The sequence below is a fragment of the Sciurus vulgaris genome (assembly GCF_902686455.1).
Source record: "Sciurus vulgaris genome assembly, chromosome: 6".
NCBI classification, from domain to species: Eukaryota; Metazoa; Chordata; class Mammalia; order Rodentia; family Sciuridae; genus Sciurus; species Sciurus vulgaris.
Window position 1 is genome coordinate 97,791,955 of NC_136466.1, and position 22,539 is coordinate 97,814,493.

Sequence of the window (22,539 nt, forward strand, 5' to 3'; positions counted from 1 at the left end):
AAACCGTATCACTTTAAAGAAGTGAAAAGATGAGGTGTACTTTGAAGAGGAATTTCATTTTAAATAGGTAGCCAAAAGCTGATATGGGCAAGTAAAAGGTTTACTATTCATCTGATTCTTTTTCTAAGAAACACAAAATCATGTTTGAAAGCATTCAGTTAATTCTCATCAGTGTGTAGAGAAATGAAGGAGTTCAACTTTTTGTTTTTGTTGTCAAGAATTTAAGTGAGAAATTCAAGTCAATTTTATACAAAATAATTTTGCAAAATAATTTTTTAAGAGTCAGTTTCCAAAGATCAACTTCAGTGGGTCATACAATAAAGGTCTTTTAAAATGAACTACTTACTATTATTAGTGCATTATAATTTATTTGTCTTGCAAAAAGTACACTAAAAATATAATTAGAATATCTTTGGTTTCTATAGCTTGCTGTATTGTTAAAATAATATAATGTATGTTACATAGAGAGAAATGTAAATGCAGTCTTAAAGAACATTTTTGAGTCAGTTTCACATTAAACATTGAATAGAAAAGTTGACAAAATAAAGCAAGTCACTACATCACTCTGCTATAAGCAAATGCTTCTTTGTAAATAAGGATGAGCTGACAATGCTTGAAAGTGTAGTTCATCAAAATCACAACAAGAAACCAAATATTATGAACGTGTAAAATTCCATGTTTATTTAATATCCATTACATAGCTGGTTCATTGAAACCAGACTTTGTAAAGACAAATAACATTTCCGATGAACATAAACAATTTCATACAGTTGAAATTCATCCTGTATTTTCACATGAATAAAGATGTCATTATGCAAGAGTTTCAACAATAAAGACCTTGCCCTGAATTGGCAAGGCATCTTTCAGTGCTTCAGTTCAGGCCTCCATCCAGCTCTGGAGGAGAGATTAACAGCTCTGCATCAAGGAGCTCAGTGATGGGCATGTCCTCATCCAGCTGCTGTGAACCTTCCCCCAGTATCTGCATTGGCCTCTAGTGTGGTCTGCGTTGTGGGCACCTTCTCAGAGAGAGACACATCCAGAGTTCAAGATGGGTATTCCTAAGGACAAACATTATTTTGAAAAGTTAAAGGCAATATGCATATAATATAAGAAAGCTTGCCTCATCAAGCGGATGTATGAGTGTTATGCCTAATAATAAATCAATGATTTTTGCTTATTTTTATGGTCGCTTGTATTTATTTAAGTGTGCTACATGCCAGACATTGTGTTAAACACTTTGCATTCACTAACTCGTTAAACGAACAAAAGAAACATATGAAGTATTTATGTCAGCTCCTGGGGACAAGAAACCCAAGGTGGGTCATCAAACACAGTCTAGGTAACACTAAGAGTCCAATGTTGTGGATGGGCTAATAGTTTTCCCAAAGTAGTTCACAGTCCTTTTCTGCCTTGCTTTTCTCTTGTATGGTGCCTCAAAAATGAAGACCTATTTCTGTCTCTCTGATAACTTTTTTTTTTTTTTTTTTTGTACCAGGGATTGAACTCAGGGCACTCAACCACTGAGCCACATTACGAGCCACATTCCAAGCCCTTTTTTGTATTTTATTTAGAGACAGGGTCTTACTGAGTTGCTTAGTGCCTTGCTAAGTTGCTGAGGCTGGCATTGAATTTCCAATCCTCCTGCTTCAGTCTTCTGAGTCACTGGGATTACAGGTGTATTTTATTTTTTCTCCCAATTTTTACAACTTTTTCTTTGCTCCTAGGAGAGGCCAAAAGGAGTGCAAGTTGCTGATTGGGGCTTATAGGAATGATTTTTAAAAGAAATTTACCATCTCTTTACCCATCCTCTTTATCTGGTTTTATCCAACCTTAGACTTCTAGATTCATGAAATTTTTTTTTTCTCCTAGGTCATGTTAATTTGATTTTCTGCTACTTGCAGCTGACTGTACTAACTATCCAAAACCACTTTATAAAAACTTGGTAACTAATTAAGAGGTATAAGCCATGATCATTGATATTCTTTATGTAAAAGGATAAATGAATTGTGTATCTTAATTTTGGTATATTCTGTACCACATTTTAATAAATAAGTTAATGTCAGAAGAGTATTCCTGAATTTGATACTAAACACTAGATATCTAAAATAGCTATCAGCTCTTCTCCCTGCTAAAAGCATCTAGGTAAATGGCAAGATAAGCCCTATGTACTAGAAGGGTTGCTGTAGCTCTTGCCCTGATCAGAGGATTCCACAATCTAGAATTGAACTGCTTGGAGGCCCATTGGAGGCAAGAAAGAATAAACACAGAGGAAGGAATTAGAAATTTCTGGAGGTGAGATACTCAAAATACCTTTTAGAATAGTTTTTCAGTTAAATTGTACAAAGCCTTTCCCTGTTGATGACTGAATCCCATCTCTAGCACTTATTGAATGTGTGATCTCAGATGAGGTCACTTTGCCTTTTTGAGATTACCGTTATTTTTTCAGCCATAAAATAAAATTTTACAATCCATATCACAGTACTGTTTTTAGGATTAACTCAGTCAATGAATGAGAATTTCCTAGTACTGGGGTTGGCACATAAAACACAATTAATAGATTTTAATTCCTTCCCACTCTCCCTTTCCCCTTTACCATTCCCTTTGACAGAAGAATGACTTCAAAAATTTCTGTTTAAAAAAGACACATACTACATGATTTCACCTGTATGGGAAATGTTACAAAATTGAGTTCGTACAAGTTGAAAGCAGAATAGAAAACCAAGGAGGATGGGGTGAGGGAAGAATGGAGAGAGATTAGTTAACAGTTACAAAATTACAGCCAGACAGGGGAATAAGTTTTGCTGTTTTGTTAAACAGAAGATGGTTTTAGTTAAAAAATATGTATTATAGAATTCAGAATAGCCAGAAGAGAGGATTTTTAATGTACTCACCACAAAGAAATGAGAAATGCCTGAGTTGATCCACCCCAATGTGTAAATGTACAAAACCATCACACTATAGACCACAGAGATGTATAATTATTATCTTTCATTTTAAAAGAAGTCTGTCTAACTTTTTAAAGCATTTTTCTTTTTCTTGATTTATAGCCCAGTAACTACATGAAGGACCTAATTTGGCTGGACACAGTTATTAGTGAAAGAAATACTTCCTACTAGGTTGTAAGTTTTCTGAAGGCAACAACTGTGACTTATAAATGTTTATATTCCTCATAGAACTTAAATTTCCAAATAATTAGCAGTTAGGATATCTGAACAGAAGAGGGTTTTTGAGCCATGTAATTTTGTAATGATTTAATGATTTATCGATCCAAATGACTCATGGTTTTTAAGGTGCAATCTTGTCAACATTTACCATTCATTAAGCATAATGCTGGAGGCCTTATAAAGCAATTGTGAACAGAGACAAATCCATGTTGTGGATAATAACACGAAGGCATACCAGAAAAAAATTCAAATAACTTGCAGTATAATGACTGTTTACTATGAACTATTCACTATTCCAAGCACCTTCATACATTATCACTATTCCTCTCCACAGCCCTGAAAAGAAGATGTCTCCAGCCCATACATCAAGGGTCAGAGACTTGACTAGTACTCATAGCAAGTGAGTCTAATGTTTCTTAGCCAAAGTTTGAATTCAAATCTCTCCTATTACGGTGTTTGAGTCCTTCCACACATTATGGCCCGGAAGACCGCAGATTATGCATTTCTGGAAAAAAGTGGGAAAGTTAAAGAAATCATCCATCTAGTTCAAGAGAAAACCAGGTTTTTGGAACTTAATCATTCAAATTCATAATATCAAAATCATTTACTACTAATAAAATAAACAGTAATAATACCCAATATTAGCTAAGGAAAAAGATCTTATTTAATCTTTTTTTTTTTTCCTATTTTTTGGAACCAGGGATTGAACCCAGGAGTGCTTAACCACTGAGCTACATTCACAGTCTTTTTAATGTTTTATTTAGGGTCTCCCTAAGTTTCTGAGGCTGGCCTTGAACTTGTGATCCTCCTGCCTCAGTCTTCTGAGCCATTGGGATTACAGGCATGTACCACCATACCAGTTTGTTTAATCTTTACAATGTTTCTGTAAGGTAAATATCACTGCCTCCTCATATGAATAGATGTTGAAATTCAGAAGGTAAATTACTTTTCCAAGTAAAAGACCTTGAGTCCACACTCTGACCCCAGGGTTCCTTTCACCACATCTTTAGATTCTACTTGCCATGTTATTTTGACTGAATTTCAATGAAAAAAGGTAAAGAAAGGGATGATGGTGTGGACTAATCACCATACTTGGCCTAAGTCACTTTCTGCTCAGCAAGGACTTCTTTCTGAAAAGGAAATCTTCAGAGAAGTTATTCTGACAAAGAATGTATTTAATAAAGAAAATCCCACTAAGCATACTTGGCCAATAGAGTGATTTTCTAAAGGTCTTTGGTTTGTGCTTGGTTTTCAAGCACATGTCCTTTTCTCCTCTTTAATGTTTCTTTTCAAATGAGTAGTAAGGGTTGGAATAGCTCTGGGGTATTTAACAGGTGCTGGAACTTATATGTAGGTCACTAGCTCAGATCCAAAGATACACAGTTCTCTCCTGCTAACCTGTGATTTCAAGCAGAAAGACCGGACCAGTATCTTTGAGTTAGCATGCCCTACGTTAAAACCATTCCTTCCTACCTTGATTACGAGGTATTGGAGAGGAATCAAATAGGATTGTTGCCAGTGGGAGATACCAGGACAGTAACTGTGGTTTATTCCAACAACACAAGGTGTCTCTTAGGCTGCTAGAAGCAGGACTGCTGGATATGGACAAGCAGATGAGGTGAGAGAGCAAAATTCCTTAAAAACAATTTTTTATTGTTGTTTTTAGTTTGTGAAAGGTGGGATTAGGCAAACAACAGAACAGAAAAAAAAAAAAGAGAGAGAGACACAATGATACAAATTTGGGCTAAATTAGGAGAAAAGTTATGGTTTGGAAGTAAGGTTCAAAGGAGGATTGGGTTGTAAGAGTCTTAACCCAATCAGTGAATTAATCCCTGATGAGATTAATTGAAGTGGTAGGGTGTGGTTGGAAGAGATTGAAATCGGGGTGTGGCTTTGGTTATATATTTTGTATCTGGAGAGTGGAATCTCTCTCTCTTTGCTTCCTGATGGTGCAGGCTCAGCTGTTCTTGAACGGGTTCTTGATTGCTGCTTTGATCATGTGAGGATATCAGACTCTCTCTTCTTCACTCTTCCAAAGCAGACTCTGCCAGTGATTTTCCAGAGAACCCTGACTAAAACAGAAATTGGTAGCAGAAGTGGGGTTGTTTTTGTGACTAACTTGACCATGTGTTTCAGAAGATTTTGGAGCTTTGGGGAACTGGTGGGAGGAATTTTTAAGTGTCTACGAGTGCAATCTGGAAATGCCTTAGATATTTGTAAGATGAGGTTAATGGTTGATTCTGGTGGGAGCTTACAAGACCAGAATGGCAATAGGATGGTGGTCAGTGAAGACAGGACTCAAGAAGATTCAGAAAAGGAGGATTCTATTGAAAGCTGGAGTAGAGGCCATTCATGATATGTTCTGGCTGAGAAGTTGTCTGCATTTTGCCCATGTCCAGAGATGTTCTTTGAGGCTGATTTTAGAAGCAATGGACTTCTTAATCTGGTGGAAGAAATGTCTAGGCAGCATAGCATTCAGGAAGTGGCACAAATATTGCTGGCAGCTTTTAGCCAAATTTATTGTGATAACCAGGAGCAGAAAACAGAGCAGGAAGATTTGGAAAAAGAGAACTTGAAAGGCCAGAGTAAAACTAGGGCTAATGAAGTTGCAGTTGTTAAAGACATTATCACCCACTATAGAAATGCTAAAGATTGTACCTAGGGACAATAAGAAAGATGGCTTGAGGGCATCTCAGGAGCTGGCAAGATCATGCCCATCTCAAACTCAAGGGAGTAAAGGTGAAAATTCTCTTGAGACCAGTGAGGCACCCTTCTTGTGCAAGGGGTTCTAGAAGTTTTTTCAACATGCTCAGCCACCCAGACACTCAGAGGCTGCTGCAGCAGGGGCCCATGGAGGCTTGGCTACTACTGGAGATCGTGGCAGATTTTGGCCTCAACCTCGTAGTACTGGTTCTGCAGGAATGCAGGATGCTGGAGTTAGGGGGTCATAGAGGCTTCCACCAAGATTTCAAAGGAAGGCCTGGGAGGCCAGGCAAGGTGCAGGCAGCAGAGTCACAGTCCCTGTGGACACCCTCTGAGAAGTCAAGGTGTGGAGCTGTGAGAAAGAAGTCAAAGATGCAGTGGAAACCCCTGAGATTAAGAAATGACAGTAAAGTGGGACATTGTCTTTGGAAAGTTGTAGGAAATGAGCAGGGACAAGCCAACAGAAAGGCCACTTGGGCTGCAACAACCAAAGCCACACGGGTGGAACTACACATGTCATTTGGAGAGAATATCAAGATGTCATGTGCCCCAGATGCCAGATATGGAGTTACAGGACTTGATTGCCCAGTTGAATTTTGACTTTGCTTTTGTCCTATCCCCTCTTTCCATGTCCCTATTTTTGTAAATGGAAATGTTTACTCAGTACCTTTATATGCTGGATATTTGTAAATTGCTTTTAATGAATTTAGTGAATCAATCCCTGGTGGGATTAATTGAAGTGGTAGGGTGTGGCTGGAGGAGATTGAAATTGGGGCATGGCTTTGGGGTATATATTTTGTATTTGGAGAATAGAGGCTCTCTTCTCTCTCTGCCCTCTCTCTCCTCTCTCTCCCCCCCTCTCTCCCCTCTCTCCCCTCTCTCTCCTCTCTCTCTCTCTCTCTCTGTCTCTCCTCTCTCTCCTCTCTCTCCTTTCTCTCCCTCTGCTTCCTGATGATGCAAGCTGCTTCCCTCTACCATGCTCTTCTGCCATAATGTTCTACCTCTCCTTGAGCCCCAAGGAATGGAGCTGGTCTTCTGTGGACTAAGACTTCTGAAACCATGAGCCCTCAAATAAATTTCCTTCTCTATAATTGTGCTTGTCAGATCATTTAGTCACAGCAGTGAAAAAGCTGACTGAAATGGAAATTAATAACCAAATGGGTCAATAGTAAACATGTGACAGAAAGAGTCAAATGCCAAATATATCAACTTTGAAGATTAGAGAACCCTAGATAATAAAAGTGAAGGTTCAAGCAGAAAGCAGTTAATGTAGAATTTAGTTATTCTAATAATCTTTATTATCTCTATGTATTTTGAACATTGTCTTCTGGTATTATAAAGGAAAGATGACTGAATCAGGTGGATTCAATAATATGGATAGGTAATATTCTTGGTTTTGGAGTGCACTAAAGATGTACCAGTCTACTGCCTGAAAGGCTTCTGTTTGTGCCATATATAACGTGTTTCTCACTTCATTCCATCTAGAATCTTTGTTTACTGTTGTGAAAGTCTCATTAGCAAGGGTAAACACTTTTACTTCATTCTTCTCTGTAACAAATATTTACTAATGCACTCCACATAACAGACCTCTGAGATGTGATCTATTATCCCAAATTCACAGATGAGAAACAGTGCAGAAAGCAAAAAGGTTCAGAAACTTTCCTAAGGTTATCTAATAATTAGTGAAGTTAGGATACAAACTCAGGTAGTCTTCTTCAAGTCCTTGGTTCTAACCAATACATAGCATTTCTTTCTTATTTAATGCAATTAAAATATTTCAGTCTTTCAAAAGTAAAACTTCAGTACAAACAAAGCTAAAGTTATGCTTGCAAGTATTTAGTGAGCTCTTAACTGACCTGAAAATCAAAATTGTTTGATATTATAAAAATATGATTTAATTCCTAATCCATGTAGGTATGAAAATTATATTTCTAGAAATAAAAGGTAATAATAATTATAGAAATATAAAAGTTTCATGAAGAACTGAAAAAATGTAATATGTAAGTGGTTTTGTTCAAAAAGCTAAGGTAGGGATAAATAGGGCACTTCTTTCGGGTATGTAGTTTACAAATAACAAAAACTCCTATATTCCTATCACCATTCACAGGCACTGCAAACACTGTATTAATGAAAGTACTAGTTCAGGTGGTGGCATTTCAAAAAAGGAAGCAGGGGCTATACTTTGCAGCTGCACATAAACATAATTGGAAAAGGTGATGATGAACTAAATTATATTTACACAAGCATTTGAAATAATGGCTCATGAGTTCTGCAGAATATTTTCTTCCTTTAAATGGAATCATGCACAGTACCCTATTGGTTCACTTCTTGGTGTCTTTTTAATGCTATAAATCTCCTTACTAAATAGGAAATCTAGTCCACATCACGACCAGTTTTCAAATTATGCTCTCCTCTCTTACTGGATGTTTTGATGAAATAAAATCTAAGGACTCCTCAATTTGTGTCATTATATCTTAAAATCAAAATTTCAACTAGTGACAAGTAGAATGACAACACTTTCTCTCTCTCTCTCTCTCTATCTCTATCTCTATCTCTGTCTCTTTCTCATAGTGCTGGACATTGAATCCAGGGTCTCATGCATGTGAAGCACACACTTCACCACTGACCTACATCCCCAGTCCTAGAAGGACCAATTTCTAAACATTATGGAAAAATCTGCCAGGTGCAGTGGCTTATACCTATAATTAGCAACTTGGAATGCTGAGACAGGAAGCTCTCATGCTTGAGGCCAGCCTTAGCAATTTAGTGAGGCCCTAAGCAACTTAGGGAGACCCTGTCTCAAAATAAAAAATAAAAGGGATTGGGAATGTAACCCAGTGGTAAATCACCACTGGTTAAATACCTAGTACCAAAAAAAAAAAAAAAAAAAAGGAAGATGCACATAGGAGTGTGAGTGTGGGGCAGGGTGGGGGCATGTGAACATATCTACCCATATCTACTCAGCCCAACCAGAGACTATTGCAGTGATGTCAAAAATTTGGGAATAGAGACTGTTAATTATATTCTGCAGGAGGAAAAAAATGAAATTTTAAAGTAAGGTGGACTTTTCCTCGTTTATGTCAAGTCATAGAAAACCTACACTTATTTCTTGAAATGTAATCCGAAAATGATTTAACATCTCTTATGAAGTGTGTGTAAATGACTGAAATGCTGGATATCATAGAGGGGAAAAAAGCAACTTTCTATACTTTCTGGATTAAAAAACAAAACAAAACATTCCAACCACATTGGTCTATGTGGGCTGCCATAATAAAATATCAGACTGGTTAACTTAAATAACAGAATTTTGTTTCCACACAGTTATGGAGGCAAGAAGACCATGTACAAAGTGCCAGATGATTTGGCCTGTAGACTGTTATCTTTTCCTATGTCCTCACATGACTTTCCTCAGAGCATACATTTGGAGGGAGAAATTTTTCTTCCTTACCTTACAAGGTCACTAATCCCATCATGAGGATCCCACCCTCATGACCCAATCTAGTCCTAATTACCTCTCAAGAGCCATCCCCAAATACAATCACAGTGGGGTCTCAGACTTCGATACATACATTTTGGGGGAACCCAAACATTCAGTTCACATCATTAACTAAAAATCACGCGAGGCAAACCAGTATGCAAAATGTGTAACCTGAGGTTTTTGTAGCTGTACACTTCAAATTCCATCTCTGACCTTACTGAAAACATAAGCTTGCTAGCTACATATCCCAGACAAACACTACTGAAGAAGAGAAAATGGCAGCATAAAGTACAATGGAGTAGTGATTGTCAAAATGTGATCCAAGAAGTTGGGCATAGTAGTGCATGCCTATAATCCCAGCTACTTGGGAGGCTGAGGCAAGATGATCATAAGTTCAAGATCAACCTGAGTAATTTAGTGAGACTTCAGAATAAAAAACAGAAAAAGGGTTGGGGATATGACTCAGTGGTAGAGCTGCCTTAGTTTAATACCCAGTATGGCAAAAGAAAGGAAAGAAGAAAAGAAAGAAAGAAAGAAAGAAAGAGAGAGAGAGAGAGAGAGAGAGAGGGAGGGAGGGAGGGAGGGAGGGAGGGAAGGAGGAGGGAGGAAGGAAGAAAGGAAGGGAGGGAAAAAAAGAAAGAGAAAAGGAAGAAGAAAAGAGAAAATAAAAATACAATTTGAGAACCCCTGTCGTACCATGAAAATCCTCTGTGTACCTATGGATGGTCTCAACATGATGTAAAGTAATCAGTTATTAGTGGCTGTGTCCATTTTCCCTGTTATGGCATGAGCTAATAATGTTCTTACAAAATTAGTTAGGCACATTCAAAAGAGCACTAATTTTGATGAATTGCTTTGATGGATACTTTCCTGAAGGAGGAAGGGTAGGAAGCGAATTTTTTTACTTCATCCAAGTGGCTTGAGGGTTGAAGTATTTTTCTAGTCATGTTCTTGAACAGTTACTTTCATGGCTTCCTGACATTTCCAGACTACTGAAGATGTGATGGTTTACTGATCCTGTATTCTGTGAGAAAAAAGTTTGCATATTCTAAAGGAGATAGGTTTCCCATGACTATATAGGGCAAAATTTGTACTGAAACAATTTCTTTTAATCTCAAGCCTTAACCGTCCCCATTGCTACGGGGCCTCCTGAAAGTGAGCACTGTTCATAAAGTCTAGGCTGCCTCCTGGCACGTTAACTTATTCTTTGTAGTCTCAAAACAAGGGGACTTAAAAACAGAAATTATTCTCTCTTTTCTCGCTTCTCCCTTCCTTCCTTCTCTCCCCACTCCCCCCAAGTTCTTAGGAGTAGGAGTCTGTTCCATAGGAGTCTGTTTGAATGAAGGCATGAAGTTATCTAAAATGGATGATATGCTAGACAGTGATACTTGGTCACCTATAAATTATTATCATATGAAAAGTAAAAAAAAAAAAAAAAAAAAAAAAAAAAAAAACCATAATCCTACTGTTTTTTAAATGTTCAGAGAAGAGAGACATGGTAGTGCATACCAGTAATCCCAGTGACTTGGGAAGCTGAGGCAAGAAGATTGCAAGTTCAAGTATAGCCTCAGCAATTTAGCAAGGCCCCAGGCAACTTAGCAAGATACACTCTGAAAATAAATTTTAAAAAAAATTTAAAAAGGTCCAGGGACATTACCTCCATGGTTAAGTGACCCTGGTACCAAAAACAAAACAAAACACACACACACACACACACACACACACACACACACACACACACACGCACACAACCATACACCATGCCAAAATGTTTCCTGATATAAAGGGCTTTGCTGAGCAAACTCAGTACTCTGCATAATCTTTTTAAAAGAACACTGGACTCCTCTTTCATATCATCACATCCCTGCCTCATGTATATAATACCCTATGAATTAAAAAACCCATTCTCAACCCCATGGCTTAAACCCACTAACCTTAGGTTTCATTGATGGATTCTATAAAGTATGATAGTAGCATCTACGTCACAGTTCTTTTTTTAAAATTTTTTAAAAAATCTATTTGTTCTAATTAGTTGTACATGACAGCAGAATGCATGTATACATTCTGATAGATCATACATGGAGTATGATCATTTTTCTGGTTATACATACTGCAGGATCACATTGGTCTTGCAGTCATCGATGTACATGAGGTAATAATGGCTGTTTTACATCACAGTTCTTAAGTGTCTTACCATGTGTATTCTTTCATGAACCTCTGTGTTTTGGGAGAAAGTGACTAGTCTGTTAACCTTCAGGTCTGTGAATGTCAGCTCAATTCCCTACTGGCACTTTTTTGGGCCACAGTGATTTAGGAGAAGAAATAGTGTGAAATGTTATTCAAGTGGTCACTAAAGCAATTAAACAGATTAAAATTATATCACTGCTGTAACAAATTAGTCTTTTAAAGGACTAAAGGAGAGAAAACTTTTTTGATGAATGTTGGCTTCAAATTTAAGTTTTTGCAGAACTCAAACACCAATTGTCCTGGTTTTTGTATATTTAAGATACTTCCTGAGCTTAAAATCTCTGCTTTTTATACTTTTATACTTCTGCATAATTATCCCCTTTATGAATAATGTTCTTCTTGCCTCTTCCACTACATAAAACTTTGGGGCCATATCTGACGTAGACTTCCCCATGACATCTGTCCTAACTTCTTCATTAAAACACATGATTGTAATTAATTTTTCTAACATACTTTTCTTCTAGTCTGACTCTAGGACCTGTGTTTTACTCATTTACACATTCATAATATCTAATAGAGTTCCTGACTAGTGTATATTGGATAAGTAGCAAATATACATTAAGTAATTTATGAAAGCAACAATTTCTCAGAGATTCAACTCCTTCTCCCTATAACAGAATGTTAAGTTATCTTAACATTTGGTATTTTTATTATTGTTATTGCTACATTATTACTAAAGAAAACCCTCTGCAAAGAGGAATGAAAGAAAGAAAAATTTTCCCTTTGATCTTACCCAGGGAGATCACGCCCTTGTCCTTTTAGAGAGGGCAAAAATCAAACATGATATTATTACCGCCAATTGAATTTTCATGGTCCTATGGCTATTTAACTGTAATTATCTGCTTGTACCATTAATAATGAAAAGAAAAATATATACAAAGGTAGACATATGCCTTGACAAAACTAAGTTAATAATAATTCCAAGGTCTTTACTCTTTTCATGATTACTATATCTTGAACAGGTCAACTTTAAAACAGTTTTTAAGTTGGGTACTGTGGTGCACTCCTGTAATCACAACTACTCAAGAGGCTGAGGCAGGAGAATCACAGAAATTCAGTAAAACTGTGTCTCAGAGTAAAAAAGGCTTAGAATATAGCTCAGTGATAGAGCGCCCCTGGGTTCAATCTGCAGTACCACAAAAAACAAAAATAAAAACAGAAACATTTCCTATGCAACTTAGTGAGACACTGTCTCAAAATAAAAAGTAAAAAGGACTGGGATGTACCTCAGTAGTAAAGTGTCCCTGGGTTCTATTTGCAGTACCAAAAACAAAACATAACAAAATCAAAAAGGAGGAGGAAGTGAAGGAGGAGGAGGAGGGAGAGAAGTAGAGGAAGAAGAAGTGGAAGAAAAGAAAATCAAAACAAACACCCACTCCCCAACAGAAAACAGATTTTAAGCTCCTAGTCATTTCCTTAAGCAAATGTGATAAAATCAAAGAATCTAGTAAGATTTTCAATGTATAAAATCTCACTAAAAGTGTTTAATCTTTTATAAATGAATTATTAAAGTTGCAATTGATAGCAGCTTCCATGAAAAACTATTTAAAGTTCTAAGTACTTAAAGGATAACAGAAAATTAAATAAACTGCTTCTGTGGTTCAAGAGCAAAGGCAAGTATGCTGTTGATCTTGTGGACAAAACCTGGCAAGTGGCTTCACTTAAGCTGAAGAATGTGACTTCATATTTGATGGGTAGAATAATGAGGCACAAGACTAGTTCTAGAAATTGACATGAAAGATGGGAGATGATTGAGTCGGGATCTCTAGAATCAAAGATAAACAGTACTTTTTATTTTTTACCAAATGAATCAGTACCTTATATTGCGAACTTCAGTGAGTTTTCCCCCATCAACTAAGGTATGTTTATTCTCCTTAAGACTCAACTCCCTCCTCTCAAAAATGGGACTATTGCAATACCTTCCACAAATAACCAAGATAGGCAGACCTGAGATAAGAGTCCAGAACTCGCCTAGAAAGGGTGAAAACTGAGAGAGAGAACACTAATGGGAATCGCATTACAGAAAAATGTCTGAATGGGAAGCTAAGTACCGGAGTCTATTCCAATTATGACAAGACTGGGATGATTTGATGTTGATAAATAAGTAAATAGCTCTTTGTGACTGATTCTTCACTGATGAAACAGAAGAGATTTGCAATACATATAAAGCAATTGAAACTTCTAAGCAAGAGCAAAGCCATAAAAATAATTTGTGGGTCACATAAACCAAATTAACTCACTCTGACATGAATTGCTAAAAGGGGCATTGTAGAATCTTCACACACAACATTGCTTCTAGTCTACTCCTCTCCCTTGTCAGGGAGGTTACAGAGAGATATTTCCAAAGACTGGGCACCTATAATGAAACCCCAAAGAATATGGGGTACACAACATTGATGCTACTGGATGAATGATAGTCTTGTGAGTAAGTTAAGGGGGTGTGAAGATGAATTCCAGGCCCTTGTGAAAATGGCTCACAAGCAATCACCAATTTCAAGTAATTGTCATTTCTTCTTCTGCTTAGATATTCTCCATCAGAAACAGATCTGCTCATAAATCCTTGGAAGAAAATTGGAGAGGGTACAGCAGAATCATCTCTTTCTGGTGAGATGCTCAGCAGCCTCCCTCCCACAGAGTCTATGTTGTGCATGAAATGACATTCCTTGGAATTCTCCAGAGACTGAAATTTCTCAAGGACACTTTAGTTGGTATCTCAGAATCAGGAATAAAAACGTCAGAGCCAGAGTCTGAAAATGGGAATCCTCACTATGGGACAGTATTAGCTATCTAGAATACATAGTGATTTAGACATTAAGAGAAGCAGCATAGTTATTTCCCATTTTAACCCCTGGGTTTTATACTCTATTAATTTGTCCCATTGCTCAAATAAAAGGAACTGAGGCAGAGGAAAGGTAAAGAATTAGTTTCCAACTGACTGATATTTTAAAATATATTAAAAGTTTGACACCATTTTACTTCTTTCCATATATAACAGATTTTAACACCCAATCAATTGATTAGTCAGCTTGATCTTGCTGCCCACTCCCTCCCTTCCTTCACTCCTTCAACGAGTGGGGCTTTAGTTAATAAACATTAAGTTGAGGAGATATGAGGAAAGCTGTTAATTATTATTTTTTAAATCAATAATCAGTGACTATTCTCCATTCAGCTGGAGTGGCCAGTGCCTTGGGAAGCTGTGAGTCTCTGCACAGTAGGAAAAAAACTCCCCTTGAACCTCTAGGAAATAACTTTTGTCAAGAACTTACCCAAAACATCCATAATTCTTTTCTCAAATCACAGTATTTTTAAGGTCTGCAAGATACATAATTTGCCCTTAACTTAAAACTTTTTCTAGAAGTATTTCAGTTTTGTATTTCAATGGAAGTCTGAAAATCTACCCATGTTTAAAAATATGTATATATATGGTTATAAATTTAGTCTGTCCATGTTTTTAAGAACAAAAACTTATATATTTAGAGAAAATCACGTTATTTCTTTAGGTAGACCAGTCTCTGAAAGAGGAAAAACCCCACCCTGGTTAAGCTTTAAATTTGAAGTTGAGTTTCCCTTCTCACTAACTCACATCCCACAGATCTGGCTTAGTTTTTCTGATATTTACAGTTCTTCTTCAATAAGCTTGTCAAGTCAGTCTGTTACTATATGGGGATGAAGAAATAAAGTTTTATTGCTTTTCAAGTGCAAACAATGTGTATTGCTCACAAAGTGATAGGGGAAAAGCCATTTTGAAGGAAATGATTCACACTGTCAAGTAAAGAGGTGAAGGTTGGTGGCCTGCAGACTGCAGTCCTGACCTACTTTCTGACCTCTCTTGGCTTCGAATTTCCCATCTGTTCAGTGAAGAACTGGTTTTCAGCTCCCCAAGTTCTAGTCCTTCCCATCAATGAATTTTACCTTATCACTGACTGTAGGCAGTATGTAATATCTGAACTGCTATATTCACTGTACTAATTTTTACTTAATATTTGTTTTAAACCAATTCTTTTTAATTTTGAACTTAAATAAGTGTGTTTTAAAAGAAAGCTTTATATCTCTGCCATTAAAAAAAAAAAGTGTCATCCACATAGATGGTAATCTGAAATTTTTTAATTTAATGAAAACTATACAGTATTATTAAATTCTAGCTCTACATAGTTGTCTGCTGAAGACTCTGAGCCTGAGGCTTGTCTTCTATTTCTTAAAAAGGAAGATAAAAGTGTTAGAGAGCTCTTTGTTAGCACCAGACTGAGACTTTCTTCTTGATATAATTAGAAGTCTCAAAAAAAAAAAAAAAAACCTGAAAAGAAGCTAATTTTCCCATTGTGTCATTCACTGTCCATATGCTTCTTAAAATTATCTTGTACACACTAGTGGTACATATCCCTCACCCTGTAGGGTGGGGATGGTGTGGGGAAGCTGGGCTGAATTTTGTCCAAGGTCTCTTCCAGGTGTAACAATTTATTATACTGCGGATCAGTAATTTCACTTTACAGACACACAAAAGATACAAAGGCACATTTCTCTTCTGGTGCTTCAAAAGGCAGAAACACAAACATCTTGTAGTAAGAGCTGACTCCTCTCAGTACTCCAAGACTCTGGGTAACTTGTTCAGACATGAAAAGGTAATGAAGTGTGAATAAGAGCAGGAATGAAAATCCAACTGGTCAACTTGATTTGGTTGTTGTAAAAGACCTTTATCTAATAATCAGATTGAAAAATGTCATTAAATCAGCAGAAACTATTTTTGTCGGAGCTGAAAGGCAAATACTGGGATCAGTTTGGCAAAGTAGATGTATTTTGTAAAGAACTGATGCAGTTTTGGAAATATTGCCGAACATATTCAACCATTTTTAACTTGTTCTGACGATGACCATTCATATGGTGAAAGCAAATGTTTAAAAACTTATACGAATAGCGAATAGCTATTTCCAAAGTACCATCTCACAGTTTTGTTTGTATGTTTTTGTTTTATTTTGCTATAAACTTGTAGTTAGACACAGAGAAAACCTCAGTTGGAAAAACTTTGCTTTCTCCTTTGTAGAGAGCTAGAGTTACACAAATGACTAAAGTTTAGAATCTTTTCATTACCCAGCATGAACTAAAATGAATAAAGCTGACTCACACAGAAAGTAGCAATGGAAAATTAGTGGGAAAATTCTTTTTTTTTTTTTTTAACTTCCACTGCCAACATAAAAAACCAAATAGCAACTGAGAGGTGGGGTTCTTTGGCCCAGTTTATGATTAAACTTATTCTGGTCAAATAATCTTCAGTTTGATGATCATTCACTCGGCAATATTTTTAATAATCCATTTTACTTGACAGGAACTCCAAGGAAACCTTTCCATTTGCCTAAGTCATACAGGCATACGAGCAATACCTTTGATAAGATTAACTGGTGTTAGCTGCTTCAGATCCTCACTTCTGAGAGGGATGGTGATTCACCATCACCAAAAGCAGTCTCAAAAAGTCCTCGTGTTATTTGTCATTGTGAGACACTAATTTTCAGTTAGTGCAAGCTTCTGTTTCTCCGTTCTACCTTAATTCCTACTTAATTCTGTCTAGAAAAAAAAAATAATATAAACAGGCTGGGCCCACAAGCTGCAAGGCAAATTATCCCTATATCTGAAAAATCAGAAATTGGATTAAGATCTTCAAATTCAAAGACTTTGGTGTTTTGAAGAACAGTGATTTGGGACTCAGGAGCCCTGGCTTTCAGGAGTAGCTCTATCACTAGCAGCATGACATCATTTTGTTAATCTTCAGTATCTCTGTCCTAAAAAAGAAAAGATGAAGAGGAATCTATACAACTGTTTCTTGCTTTAAAATCCAATCATTCCTGGAGTGCTATAGGGATATCTAGTGTTTAAAATAATGTTTAATAATCTCGAAGTAGCCAGCCAGACTGGTGAAAGGTTTTAAAAAGACCAGGCAACATAAACTTTCATCAATGCCCTGGACCTTATTAAGTGATTAATAACAGTCCCACAATTAGATGTACATTGTATTTGTGATTTGTTAGTTAACTCAGTAACTCTGTTATATATCAACTTTCAAGAAGCTAAAAAACGATAGATATGGACCTAACCATTAAATAGCTGATCTTCAAACATACCTGCATTAATATTTTATTGATTGCATTTCACTTTAATTGTATTGTGGTTAAAATTTCAAAGAGATAAATATCTCCATTTGAGAACCCTAACTTGGAAACATTTATCATTAAAATAAACAGATACCCAACAATTTATGTATAAAAATGTCCATGAGTAACTAGACTAACATAGGTCCTTGTGTAAAATCAATGACCCACTTCAAGCTTTATAGGAAGAGCATGTTTCCACAGCATGCACTATATTCCTAATATAGAGGACTAGCTCAGAAAATGCACCCAAGCTTTTATTCACTTATAGTCTTCCATTATAGCACCATCCCACAACCTAAAACTAAAAGCCAAAGTCTATGTCTACTAGATATTTTGACAAAAGAATACATTTATTTTAAATTTTAACCCAAATGTGGTGATTTGCAATGAATACGATTTTAAACTACATTGTTTCCCAAGAGCAATTGTCTAAGAAATGTCACAAGTAATAGAGATTTTGTTCAGCCAGTATTTGTTGAAACCCAGTCTTTCTAAATGTATAACTGGCAAACTTCAGTGGGGTTCTGTGGTCCAATTTATGATTAAAGTTATTCTGGACAAATAATCTTCAGTTTGATGATCATTCACTCAGCAACTAGGATTCTGCTATGTATCAGACACACAGTATTCTCATGTGCATCCCTTAGCAAATCACATTTTTTGATAGAATCAAATAAAAACCATCTAGTGGATCAAGCATTAAATTATATTCTAGAAGCCAAATGTCAACCCATTCCTAAAGAGAGAAAGAAACAAAGGGGAATCGGAGACTAAAAATCATGAGAACCAGATCCTGAGATCACCTTCAGCTCTGACTCACTTTCCTGGATTATATACTTTACACACCTGATTTTCTTCATCAAGAGGAGGCTGTGTAGCACAGTGATGATGTCACCTCTGCAGTCAAATTTGCTTTTGAATCCTCACTTCTCCACTTCCTAGATGCAGAACTTGGGCAAGTTTTTAAAACCTCTTTAAGACTAAGTTTCTGCTTCTCTAAGTTGGAAATATGCTGCAGGGATAAAATGAGATAATGTGGGTAAAGCTCTTAGTACTGCGCCTGGCAAATGATAAGCACTCAGGAAAAGTGTAGCTTCAATTTAATCTTGTCATTAGCAGACCATAGAGATGACAGATGAACTAAGATTTATTAAGTTCCTAGTGCTCCTTGGGCAAAATGAGGATCTAGAAATTACCCTGTCCCCATTCTCTCTCCCCACCCTCACCCTACACAAGTTTCTTCTTTATGGATTTGAAAGCTAATTCTCTAGCTTGTGTACCATTCATTTTTTTCATCCTGTTTCTAATTCCTGATGATTCATTTCAGAAATATCACTGTACATCAGCAAAATCATCAGCAGAGAAAAATAAAAATGATAAAAACTAAATTATTACCTGAAAGTTGTTTATTAGTAGATATTTCTAAGTGCTATAATTTATCATTATTTTATCCTCTTATGCTTTTATATTTTCCAAATTTCTACATTGACATGTATTACTTTTTGAAGGAAAAAATGTATTTAAAAAGTATGCATGGCTGAAGGAAGTTATTTATTAAACTCAATAAAGATGTGATTATAGTGGATTGTGTGAAATAACTGGAGCACGCGATGAGGACTAGAGAAAATCATTTTAGTAAAAATCCCAGGACTTAGAAGGCATTAGGTTAAATTGTAGTACAGTGATTTGGCAGTTGTATGACCTTGGTCATTTAATCTTGCTAATCTTTGTTTCTCTCATCCATAAAATGGGGTAGCAATATTCTTCAGTGTTGTGGTTTGATTGTGAGATGTTCCCCAAAAGCTCACATGTGAGACAATGCAGGAAGGTTCAGAGGAGAAATGATTAGGTTGTAAGAGTCTTAACCCAATCAGTGAATTAATCCACGATGGGATTAATTGAAGTGGTAGGGTGTGGCTGGAGAAGATTGGAAATGGGGCACGGCTTTGGGGTATGTATTTTGTATCTGGAGAGAGGAGTCTCTCTCCCTCTCTCGCTCCCTCTCTCTCTCTCTCTCTCTCTTTCTTTCCTTTTCTCTCTCTCTCTCTCCTTCCTGATGTTGCAAGCTGCTTCCTCTGTCACACTCTTCCACCATGATGTTCTGCCTCACCTGGAGCCCCGAGGAATGGAGCTGGCCTTCTGTGGAATAAGACCTCTGAAACTGTGAGCCCTCAAATAAACCTTTTCTCTTCTACAGTTGTGCTGGTCAGATCCTTTTAGTCACAACAGCGAAAAACCTGACTAAAACATCCAATATTTCTTGGAATTTAAGTGAGATTGCACGTGACAAATATATGAAAAAATGGCAGAGAGTGGGTGCTCAAATGTGTTAGTTGACTTTAAACCTGAAGACTAAACATCTAAAAGAATTAAAAGAATTGAGCAAAAAACTCAGACAAATACTCCTGCAATAATTGAAATTATCTCATGTATTTCACTGCCCCACCCCTTTCGGTGTAACAATGGTAAAAACTAAACAATATTTTCTCTCATATTCCCCACCCAAAATCAGATCCTTTTCTTATCTTTATTAGAACCATTGATGAAAATATCCACTTTATAGTTCTTGAAGCTAATGACATTGTGTCTTTCCAACTCTTGATTTTGCAGTAGTCAATCTGCTCCTATTTCCAATTGAGGTTTCCTCTCAAACATGAATTTCGTTCCACCTTTTTTCTCCATTTCCATTGATAGATCCTGACATGTGCTGCTCTTCTCCCACTCCTAATAGGGTTTAATCACGCTAGTCTCTCCCTCTTGACCATACCCTAGATACAGTGACCCACAAATCTTCAAACTCCATTTTCATCACAACACTTTCTTTCACTAAAACCTTTAATCTAAATTCCTCATGTTGCATTCAAGAATCTCCTCTAAGCTATAATCGACTGCCCTTCTATCCAGTACTTTATTTCTCCTACATCAGCTCTGATTATCCTAAAGACCCTAGCTTGGTTCTATTCATATTCATTTCATCATTGTTCCTGACACAGAACACCATGCCTTTGAACATTACTTTCCATCAGGTTCCTTAACGTCCACACCATTGATATTTTGAGTTGCATTATTCTTTGTTGTGGTGAACTGTTCTATGCATTGAAGGATGTTAGTCAGCATCTCTGACCTCTATTTTGTGACACCCAAAAATGTTCCCAGACATCACCAACTGTCCCCCTGTGTGGCAAAACTGCTCCCAGTTGAGGACCTCTGTTCTATGTTTTGCTCTTGTGCCATAATAACTTCACTCTCAGGCACATAACAATAAGAGTAGAAATAGCTTTTTAAAACATTTATCCTAAATTTAGTAATTCAATCTGTAATTGTTGTAATAAATATCCATGTAATTTCCAGAGAGTTGTACAAGAGGATGTAGAATACATTGCATTCATATCTCAGGTTTTCTCCTGATAGGATGGTGTTTGCCTCATTTAAAGATATTATGCATTATTAAATTAAAAGGTCTTCCCAATGCTAAGCCACATTCAGGAAAGTAACTTACGTTTTTAAAGCCTCATTTGTTTATTTTATTTTGCTGTGTTAATTGCATCAATATATATTTTTATCTTCTTGTTTATTTATATTAAACACATACTCATGGCAGTGCAGAAGGAAAATGCAGTTCATACCTGATACTGTCTGTAATCCATATAAACATATTCACTAACGGGTTGTTAACTTTTAAATAATCGAGTGTTAAGTGATTTTTGTAATGCAAAAATCTTTAGTTGATTACTATGTAGGGGTTTAAGAGTATTCTAATGATGTGTAGGGGAACTGGTTGGAGTTTTTGTATGCACCAAGGATGTGTTATTCTTTTTCCCATTTAAAATAATAAAATATTTGCATTTCCTAGGCAAGTTTTGCCTTCCTACACATTTTCAGGAGTGGATTAGATCCAAGTAATTGGGAGTGCTTGTAGTTTCATTACTTGAGTACTAAAAGTATTAGACTTTGTGCTAAACATTTAATATACACTATTTCTTTAAAACAAAACTACCTCAACAGAGATACCTAGTAAGAAAGAATAGAGAATGGGTGTGGAACAGAATTTCATTTTACATTTTTTTAGATAATTCTGATTCTTAACCCTGATATGAGATGAAATCTGGCTATTATTATAAGGACAGGGCATTCCATTCCTTTACTTTCCAATTCACTCCCCCATGCTCTGAATTTGAGCTATTGCTCCTTCCATTTCACTAATAACCCTGTTAGCCATATTCATCAATAACCTCTTATGGTGGATGCAATGGGTTTTAATCCTCATCCTACCTGACTTCTTGACTTGAACACCTTTGACTATTTAGTTCTTTTTAAACTACTTGATACTCAAATATACATTCCATGCCTGATTTCTTGTCTCATCTGCAAATTCTATACTCCATTACACAGTAGTTATCATAATTTAGGTGTCTTACAGATGAATGTATGATATAATTATGTAATACTGAATTCACATCTTTCTCACTCGAATCTTGTGTTTTCCTTCTATACTCCCATTTCAATACATGACTTCAGACTACCTCAATTTCTTGAGTCCAAATTCAATATAATCCATGACTGTTCCTTGTCTTATCCTTTAATCTAATCAGCCATCAACTCCTATTGATTCTCTCTTTTCAGTATCTCTTAAAGTCACCATGTCTCCATTTTCACTGCCGCTGCCTTCATTCTGAATCTCATAGTTTTTGACCACTGTATGTGGCAACTCCCAAATTTCTTTTTCAGGTGGTCAACTAAGTATTAAAATATATTGCTTATTTTCCTGAATTGACCCATCACATATGCTCAAATAGATGAGATAACA

At 36.4% G+C, this 22,539-nt stretch overlaps 1 protein-coding gene across 14 annotated transcripts in view; it reads right to left on the minus strand.

Annotated features, from left to right (window-relative positions):
* Positions 1 to 378: 378 nt before the first annotated feature.
* LOC306663837 (uncharacterized protein) overlaps positions 379 to 22,539 on the minus strand; it is a 175,511-nt gene continuing 153,350 nt past the window's right edge. For 4 of the 14 annotated variants that reach the window (XR_013764539.1, XR_013764540.1, XR_013764541.1 and 1 more), the window contains one exon: positions 402 to 1,058. Coding sequence is in view for 3 of the 14 variants with exons in the window: in XM_079144428.1 (XP_079000554.1) it covers positions 1,021 to 1,058 (38 nt within the window). In the remaining 11 variants the exon portion in view is untranslated. Of the gene's footprint in view, positions 1,059 to 15,832; positions 17,149 to 18,578; positions 18,745 to 22,539 lie in introns of those variants that run through there. The other 10 variants (XR_013764542.1, XR_013764543.1, XM_079144430.1 and 7 more) reach the window with 9 other exon arrangements.